This window comes from Nuphar pumila, chromosome 6 (assembly GCF_984573655.1).
Source record: "Nuphar pumila chromosome 6, dmNupPumi1.hap1.1, whole genome shotgun sequence".
In the NCBI taxonomy this organism is placed as follows: Eukaryota; Viridiplantae; Streptophyta; class Magnoliopsida; order Nymphaeales; family Nymphaeaceae; genus Nuphar; species Nuphar pumila.
This window is the reverse complement of record NC_143254.1, coordinates 31237709-31247905: the sequence shown is the minus strand read 5'-3', so window position 1 is coordinate 31247905 and position 10197 is coordinate 31237709. Positions and strand designations below refer to the sequence as shown.

At 36.5% G+C, this 10197-nt stretch overlaps 1 protein-coding gene across 1 annotated transcript in view; it reads right to left on the bottom strand.

The window, feature by feature from the left end:
- Positions 1-2512: 2512 nt before the first annotated feature.
- The window catches only part of LOC149834552 (5'-3' exonuclease family protein), a 39224-nt gene continuing 31539 nt past the window's right edge, over positions 2513-10197 (bottom strand). Inside the window, exons 6-12 of the mRNA XM_090009390.1 lie at positions 9607-9782; positions 9385-9503; positions 7566-7640; positions 5325-5554; positions 5126-5180; positions 2692-2914; positions 2513-2597 (exon numbers count right to left, since the gene is read on the bottom strand). Coding sequence (XP_089865516.1) covers positions 2513-2597; positions 2692-2914; positions 5126-5180; positions 5325-5554; positions 7566-7640; positions 9385-9503; positions 9607-9782 — 963 coding nt within the window. The remainder of the gene's footprint in view (positions 2598-2691; positions 2915-5125; positions 5181-5324; positions 5555-7565; positions 7641-9384; positions 9504-9606; positions 9783-10197) is intronic.

The window sequence follows — 10197 nt, the reverse complement described above, 5'->3', positions numbered from 1 at the left end:
ATAAATAGCCCTCTTGGCTATTTCAAGAATAAAGCAATACACATACGTTTTCTTCTGGCTGTTGTTGCTCTATCATATCAAGGTTGGCTTGAGCCATAGAAGCTCGTTAAGTAATAAGAAATATATTTTACACGTATTTTTTGTAATTCTATTTCTTTCAGTTCTAAAACAAAGTATTTTTTCTATAAACAAGTGGGCTCAAACTCAGCTCGTTTAACTCAGACTGATTATAAGCTCAAACTCGGCTTGGCTTGCCATGAGAATAAGCCAAGCTTGAACAATTCCAGCTCAGCTCATTTGCTAGCCAGGCCACACTTCGATTTTATTGGCTGCTGAAATTTAGCCGTGCAAGTGGTGATTTTATTCGTCTACCAAAATACTTTGAAATGTTTGATTGGACGGTTCAAATGCATTTTGGGTAAAACCTAGTTGCCGAAGCTTATTGCTACATGGGGAAGCTCCTCCCTTTCCTGAAAGGAAGGGAAGTTTTGGAAAACCTGTTTCTGAAATGAAAAACTTGATTCCCTTTAGTGGAAAGCTCTTCCTCTTTCTTTCTCAAGTCGATTCTCTTTAGATTCCTTAAATGTTTCTCTCTCGTTTATTGTCACTTTTTACTCACTTCATATGTTTTTTATATTTTTATAAATAATATTTTTTTATAACAAGCTTGCATAATGGTTTTATATGGATATGGATTTATACTTGTGGTCATGTCATTTTTAATTTGCTCCCACCCCTGCTTCATATTGCTAGGTGTATCCTTTTCATTTTTTATGCACTTACATAATTGCTTCACAACAGCTTCTCGCTTCTAACTTCATACAACTATTTAACACTTTCTTCCCGGCTTCCGCTTCCCACATCGCTTGTTGTATCCAACAGAAGTTATCATTCCAAATGCATTCATCTCGAAAGGCCATGTCACCCAAAATAATAAACCAAATCTAACTGCATAAAATTTCTAATGTAGGGTAAAATTTCAATCTTAACCACGTCTTGGATTTGAACCCTGCTGAGATTAGCCTGAAAATAAGTTGCATATGGATCGATTTAGGGGCACATAACCATCCATATGTGGTAACTAAAGAACATTTAGGTTAAACCCCATCCATTCACATTTGATTAGTCAATCAAGCCATATCTGACCCATTTACATACACATTAAAAATGTGATTTCAACATAATCAAATAGTCAAATTTCGCATTAACTAGTATTTTTCAAGAACCATATCCATATCTAGATAGGTACTGCATTGCACAGCTATATTTTCCACCTCTTAGTATGATGTTAGTACAAATATTTATATCCCACTATATGGATATGACCTATAGGGCAACTGATCGGTGCCCAACCCACATTTTAGCCCAAATGAGAGGAGTGGCTATCAAATCAGGCTACTCAAGCTTGGCTTCAATTTGACTTGTGAAAAGCTCCTTGGAGTTTGATTAATAAGTTAACAATGCAAGCTCAAACACTGATTCTAAGTTTTAAAAGGAACCAAGCCAAGATCAAGCAGTACCAAGCTTGGGTTTAATATCATACTTTGCTGAATCATATGCCTAAGGACCTATTTAAGCTGAAACATCTGTTTTCTACTTGGTACTTATCATGATAACTAAGTTTTTTAAGCTTTACTGACCAGTTATATACTTGCAATGGCGGAACTTGAACTCCCAAGAACATGCGTCGCTGGCTAGGCTCGATAAAAGTTTGAACTTTAGTTCAACATTTCTTATCAAACCAAGCCTGAACAACTTGAAACTAAATTTGGCTCTCATTATATCCCTAAGCAAGAGCTACCTCCTAGCTTAGCAATAAACTGTAATAATTAAAAACATACTGCTTCCATGTATTACTTGTCAATGTTACTTTTCTCCATGGCTACAGAAACAATTTAGAATTATTAGTATATTGAAGCTGCACATCAGGATCTGCTGGAGGAAGGTAAGGTCATGCCACATGGGCCTGCTGAAATCTTTCTAATTAAAAGCGCATAACAGCTAGGGTTGCAAATGGGTCAGATCTAGGTAGAGGAATTTGCAAAGTTTGGCTGTCACAGATCCAAAGACCTGACTCACCAACGTATTTTGGAATCCGAAACCCGACCTGTTTGCATCCCTAATAACAGCCAAGGACTTCCACGCAATTTAATTCATGTGACGTGCTTATTCACTATACACGTCCACACGTGTGTGCAGAGCACACACAAACACGATAGTGGAACCTTGAAATCTTTTGCTCATAGCTCAATTTGTTACTAAATCTTCAAATTGAATGTACAACTGAGCATGATCAAATGTGTGCAGCCCAGTTTAATCTATAGATCAAGATATCTTTTACATTGTTTATTGTTTCAAAATACATGAGGGACTAAATATTTGAATAAAAAGAAACTGTTGCAACCAACGCATGGTTTCACGGTGAATACTGTAGGTTTAGTGTGGAAACCAAAAAGAATCAGATAGATAAGCTGTGAAGAAGAGAATCCAAATGTACACCCATCATACCATGTCATTCTTTTTGGATCACTTCAGCAGTCTTTTGGTGTTTTGGGATATAAACAAACCTGCTGAAATCCACAGGCTGGTTGTTTGACCTTCACAGAAAGAGTAGCAACATCACAGTAGTCAGACAATCATATTGTAGCAAAATTTCTCCTGAACAAAAGATCGCGATATTAAGATACTTACCTAATTGCACAAGCATTTTTCACATCTTTAAGGGGTGGACGAAGGCCACTAGCACGTGAACCTGATGACATGCCTCTGAAGGAAGACATAATTGAAACAAATCTTTCCATTGATTTTGCCGCTATGCTAGAATATTCATCCAAATGAGAAATATCGCATGGTAGGTTTGTGTTACATGAAACTCTCTCCATTACATCATTGCCGAAATGAAGATTCTGATTGCCTATGGATGAAAAATAATCAAATTATTTCCATTTGTTCTTTTAATGTAAAGGAGTAAAGAGGGTTACTGCATTAACAATGCTGCTAATGGCATAGCAGCTTCATCCTGAAAGCCTTGATTCAGTATAACACAACCAACGTCTAAACTTACTATATCCTTAATCATCATGAAATGCTTCTCTACCCTCCTCCAAGGAAGCACGTCACAGTCCTGTACTCCCACTTTGGAAGAATTTTATACTGTCTACAGAAGCACATTTACAGTCTGTTGTGCATGCAGGTAGCTATTGTATCTTATCTTTCAGAACTTTCAACATGAAATGAAACACATCACTAACGAAAAACATGATCCTAGGGACACATGATTTTGACACCATTTCTGTAGACATGCCTTCTCTGATGAGCTGTTGCTTTCATACATTGGCCAAATCTCTGGGCTACTCGTGTCTGTTTGGCTGGGTCTATAATGTTTTCAGATGTGCTCGGCCGACACAAAAAATTGTTAGGTGGTAAAACCAAAAAATCTAACCTGGACCTCGATCCACTGAAATTAAATATAGATCAGGGTGACCCAATTATTGGTCATTATCAATTATCATGAACATTTCACCAAAGAGCACAGAGATGCTTAGAAATTATTATAGAACTCAACAATAAATTCTTCCTTTCAGTTTTATTTCTAACATTTGACCAATTCAAGAACTTAAATTTGGTCAGAATATATCGGTGGTTGTCGAAGGGTTTGTGCACACACAAGACTACAGATGCCCCTAACTAGACACATCTGTGATGGGTTTGCTTCAGAACCAACCCATGTGGGTCAGCTTGTGAAGTATGGCTTCAATATAGCAGTGCTACAAATAGGTTAGACCTGGGTAGATTCACATCCGGTTACAACTCCTAAGCTAGAACATAGGGCTTTATCCTTGTCCAGGTTAGTTCTGATTCGATAGACTCAGTCCAACTAAAATAAGGAGTGGATTCATAGACATACACATACACAGACACATATGCATATGTATGTATATATGTATGGTTGGATCCAGTTATGATTTCCAGGCTTGGGCATTAATCAACCTGGGTTCTTGATCCGGTGGGATCAAGCTTGGCAGATCTGTATTGGTCTTGTCCCTTTACCTAGCACATCAACAGCCAGAAGGGCAGTATTGCATGGAGTCATAAGGTCAGGTAATCAGAGATATTAGCATATGAAGTAGGGAACAGTGAATTTTTTTATGTGCAGAATACCAAGATAATCTGAAACTTGAAATTTGTCAATTTTATGATTAAAAACTAATGGACAGTGCCATAACATTCTAAATCGTGCAGTGCTTTTGTTTCCCGAAATCAACTCAGTGCTGGGGGACAAAGAACAGTGGAGAGAAGGTGTTCCAACGCTACAGGTTTCCCACCTTGCACTAGAATTATTAAAAAAGGGACAACGTCAAAAATGCATTTATCTATAATATTGCATGGTCAGTCTCAAGCAAATTCATGTCGACACCTCCACTCTAGTCCTAGCTATGAAACAAAAATGAATTTTTCAGATTACTACTGTAAGAAAATTTTAATGTCACATAAACCTACATCAGTTATGCAATAAATCTAAATATCAGAAATTAAATAACTAGACAAAATTTCTTTGAAGAAAAAAGAGGGATATTGGATCATACATGCTATGTTCAGAGAATAATCAGTTTGCCTGCATGTCGCCCTTGCTATGCCCTTGGGAAGAAAATAAGTAACATTACACACAAGAACAGAGATGAAAGCAAAAGGATATGGATAATTGATTTTGATAAGATCAGAAATAAGACATACATTCTGAATTTTGTGTGGATGGGCAGGCTTTCTCATATCCTTGGCATATTCTCCATCTGTATGATGCCTTATTTTCATATTGTCACAGTTCTCGTCTGATAATTTAGGGGGGAAATAAGAGCTCCTCGTGATGGCTTTCCTCTTTAATGGTCTTTCTTTAACCATAAATTCATCTGACACACAGGGTAAGTTCGCCTCTTCAGATGTTGGAGGCGCACTGAATCTTGACTTGAGGAGCGGTTGCACTGACATATTAGAGTCTGGACTATTTAAGATGTCAACTGTACCCTTCCCCTCTTTCTTATTCCCTACATTGAAATGCATAGGAGAGATGGACACATTAAGACTGAAGCCGTACTGTACAGTTCCTTGGAAACTCATACAACCATACCTGTTCCTGGAAGATCCAAATTTTCAGCATTTCTAGCACCAACAGCACCTTCTATCTGCTAGATTAAAAAAATTATTAATACTTTTTTTAATTTATTTGAGTGCAGTTGCATTATAATAGGCTATAAGAACAACTAGAAACAATTGGATCTTCACTTAAATATGCAAGGCTGAGAACAAAACAAAACCTACATTATTACCCTTGGTGTAAACACAAAGTAATTAGAGTTCCCTCCGCTTTCAATGCTTTCAGATCCAACTAAAGACTGTTCAAAGCTACAGCTGACACAACTCAGAGACTCCCTAGATAGGACAGAAGTGTTAGACACACAATCATCAGTGCTTATAGAAGATTCTTCCAGCTGCTCAGACTGATTGAATCTAACACGAGGAGCCCTGAATTTCTTTTTTGCTTCAACTGATGCTAAACCTTGGGAAGTTAAAGAAGCGCACATAAACATGTTTGGAATTAATAACAATAAAATAAACTTGAACAATCTGGTCCAATTTTTTTATTTTTTGCTGTTATTGCAATACCCGATATTTTGCACCTATTACATAAAGAATTCAAATCAATAAAACTCAACAGTGTAACATTGTGTATTGGCTTTGCTTTGTTCAATTATGCAAACAAATTACTGAAGCATCCACTAGACAACATAGAGAGAGCTGCTTCAGTCATGTGAACATCCATCAGTTGACATTTCAAACATATGGCAACTTGCACATATACATTTGACATAAATCTGACAGCAGAATGAGTCCTTTGATTTAGTTATACAAGGGCAGAACGCAACCATAAGAGCTCCTTTTCATGCCCTCTTTACCAGAAATTGTGAGCAGTTACCAAACTTACTCTTCATCAACACATTAACAGATTTACAGAGTTCACAAGATGGCAGTTCATGTGGGCAACATACCAGACTAGAAATAATGATACAAGGTAACAAAACTAGCAAAGGAAATAAGTGCAGTCCAAGACTCATGGAGTAAACTCTCTCGGCAGAAAATTTCAACTGCAAAACACTTTATATCTGTTCAGATTACAACCTTAACCAAGAATAGCATGAATGGAGAAACAAAGAAGCAGCATGGAGAGAGAGAGAGAGATGACCTTCATGCATTAATGATACAAATCAACAGATTAATAGCAGAACAAATGTTATTGCCCTAATCAACAATTACAGCCACAATAAGAACTCAATAGAAGAAGTGACAAATAATCCTAGTGTTATTTACCAACAAAATTTTAAGAACTAGGTCTAAAGTCATTTTATAGTTTATCCTTTCCACTCGTCCTCAATGAAAGGTTACCCAAGCAAAAACACTTTTAATTAAGCAAATGCTCAGAGGCTCATATTCGTCCAGAAACTTATATAAGAAATGCTCTGAGGCTCAAAGTGATGAGATATTATGAACCATTAATCAACATTTGCACAACCTGTACATGTCTTTAAAGTTTAAACAAGATGTCAATCAACCCACGGTCATGGACGTATACATCATGCATGATTTATTGGAGATTAACAAGTTCACCAATTTTTATTATCCCTATAAAGTTTCAAAACTCTATAGTTGTACTTTGACTTGGTAGCTTATGTAAAATAGTCTTCCATGTATGAAGCTCAGTGTATTTAAAAAACTAGATAACCTTTATTTAAAGAATTACTTTACAAAAGTAATTTTGATAGTGCCATCTTGTTACACTCCTGCAATGACAATTCCTTCCAACTTCTATTAAGTAATTTTGAATGTTGAGGACCACAAGAGCTTCAGTCATCTGGTAGGGGTGACTTCTGAATGTCACCAAGATGATGGGACGTCACAAGTTCGAAACCCACACCTGGTGTCCCTTGCTGCAAGGTCGAAGTTGGGTGTACTCCCAGGTGGGCAGAGGGGACCTCAAGAGTTTTACCAACCAGAGGCTTGTTTCCCTTGGACTATCACCGCCACCCCCCACCCTACCCCCCCCCCCCCAAAAAAAAAAAAAAAAACTGAATTTTTAGACTCATCGGACAACATTTATGGCCAAATGTAACTCCAATTATTGCAGTAGAGGAGCCAGGAGAGAAACAAACAGGCAAATCTTTAATTGGAACCGTCAACACCAGATGACCTTTGAAGTGGTTTGAGCTATAACCTTATATCCCACTCTTAACAATTTTTTACACTTGCATCAGTCCCGTCGTCAACTTACAGGAATTGCATTCATAATATATTGCAATTAACCAACTTTATACATTATCCTGAAGCCAACTAAACAGATCCAAGAATAAAATCTCTCGCCGTTACCCTGTGCCTATGTAATTTCAAACTAATTCAAGAGTAGGAAGTCTCATCAGCTGAAAGAATGATCAAACATCTCCTCACATGCACATCCATAAGTGCTTTCTTAGTACAGGAAACAACAGCGAACATGAAAAGCTATTTTCAAAGGATACAGAAATAATTTGTCATAACATTTTTCTGCACAGGCAAATCCATCCGTTTCTTTGGTTGAGGCTGAAATGCTTTAACTTGGTACATTTCACTGGCATGCCTCGCTTCTGCCTGCAGACCAATAAGCAAACATGGTAAAAGGAAGACAACAAAAGTCACTTCTATATTTAAATGGTTCAGATATGTACACGAACACAAGATGGTTAGTTTTTCTAGTGAAAAGTTGAGCAAAAACATATATGCACTAAGATGGCATCTCATTTAAGTAAAAGAACAAAAAGTGTATCACATGTAGTAATGCAATTTCATAATCTAGCATATCAGGAAGGTGTACTAGATCTAAAGTTTTGAGTAGTCCACATAAATGATTGCAAAAGACAATGATTGGAAGAGAGTGGCGATTCTTTGCTGGGATAAAGGACAAAGTTTAAAACGAACTTGGAGGAAGACCAACATCATGTTGACTCAACTGGGTTAAAGACATACATGCAAAACTGGCCTCCAAGGTACTGATTCAGTATAGGGAATACAGAAGGGGAGTATAATAAAATGGTTGAAAAATGAAGCTAACAGAGTAGGGTTGTTAAAAGAGTAAGCAACCACTCCTTACAAGAACACCTTATCCTTTAAATTCTCTTACTGTAAAAAAGTCACAAGCTGGAAGGTTTATAGCCTCATAACCATTCTTACAACAGGTTGTTTGTCTTAATACTCTAGCATATTTGTTTCATTTCTGTTGTATATTTTTTCTCAATCTATCTTTATTAGTTTTCATGAACATAAATAGAAGAAGCAGTGGATGAACATACAGGTGAACAACTTAAAACTATTCATGTCTTAATACAGCTGTCACCAATGAATAAGGGCCATGTGTGAATATCTCAATAACTAGTCTAACAAATTGCCAACATGGCATGCATGTGACCATGAAAGGCATGCATTTAACAAGCTTATTGGATGGCTATTAAAAAAAAACTTATTAGAGCATATATTAGTTTTCAATTCTTGGAAGCCTTTAAGGTTAGATTTAGTACTTGCTAACCCATACAAAATGTGGAACACATTGATGAATCTAAAACTTTTTTCATATCAATATGCAAAGGAAAATACAAAGAGTACAACATCACACTGATTATGGAAGGTCATCAAGAAAAACTTTCGTGGGATAATCATGACAATTGAAAATTCCATAAGATGCTCAAAAAACTAAACTGCAACTGCAGCAACAAACCAAAATTTCTATATTGTACTTTTTATTATTTTTCGGAATGCCAAAACTTGACAAAAACTTGCAAGAATCAAGAATCTGTAACCCATCAAAGAACAGAAGTTCATAATAAGAGACATCAGCATTGGGTGGCAACAGAAAAACAAAAATGCAGTTTTTACTCATGTTTCTACCTCTCTTTTCCTGTTTGGATTGGATGACCCTAAGAAATATATATGGGTTATACAAACTCACAAAATTATGGCAAACGCTATTAGAAAGAAGAGAGAGAGAGAGAGGGAAGAACACAGGCTTCATTGAAGAACAATTAGAAGGATACAACAATAAATGAGAGCCGACCCCTTTGGCTTCACTAAAAGAACCAAAATTATTGACTTTACAGCAACCCTTGGATAAGTACAAGAATACCCCGATAAACAATAATATGTACGAGGGGTAGCACACGGAACAGTGATACATATATTACATTCCTTAACACATCATGTATGCAACGGCGTACTTAACAATCACAGGTTTTGAGATTCATAGCATCATTTGAAGCTTTCCAATTCACAAAGCATGAAAGACTTGAACTTATGAACCGACAGATGAACCATGAAAAAAGTCACAAACTGGAGTATAAAATGTGAGATGGAATACCTGAAATGGCAATTTGGTAAATGGATCAAGTTCACCTTTTGCTATGCCCTTGGCTATGTTCTGGGGCATTACAGTTTATATAGTTAAGAACAAAAACAAAACAGCATCATCAATAGAAGACTTTTCACAATAAACTATTTGTAAATATAAGAATATGAAGCTCTGATCAAGGATATGGTCCTAAAAACTCCAGTTTGCAATCAAGGTCTACAGGTGGTTCAGACAAGTGTACTATGTCTTCAGAAACAGGATCATAGACACGTTGATGTTGAAATGTCCAAATTGCTTTTTTGAAGGTTTCTTCATAGAGAGGTGGAACTGAAATACCACTGTACTTCAAGTGCTTAATAATCTGTAGGGGATAAAAAAGTGAATGAGCTATTCTTTAGCAGTAGGTATAGCTCAAATATACATCATATTCAATCAAGCATCAAAAGAATGGCATTCAATAAATAATTTACAAATTTTTTATTCACCACCTGCTCAAAATCAGGGATCAAAGAAAAATGGAGGTTATCTATCTAACGATTTGCAAAAGCATGAAAGGATACACAAATATGCGCTTCTCCAGGCAGTAATATCTGGAGATGTTGAAAACTTCATTTGGCCTGCATATCTTGGGCACTGATGTACAAAGAATACAGATAACAGGATTATTAACTCCATGGACCTTACATTAGCAACCTATCCTATACCTCTTAATCTAACATACATAATTGGAGTTGCAAAGACATGATGAATATGTTGATATTTCAGCCAATCTTCCT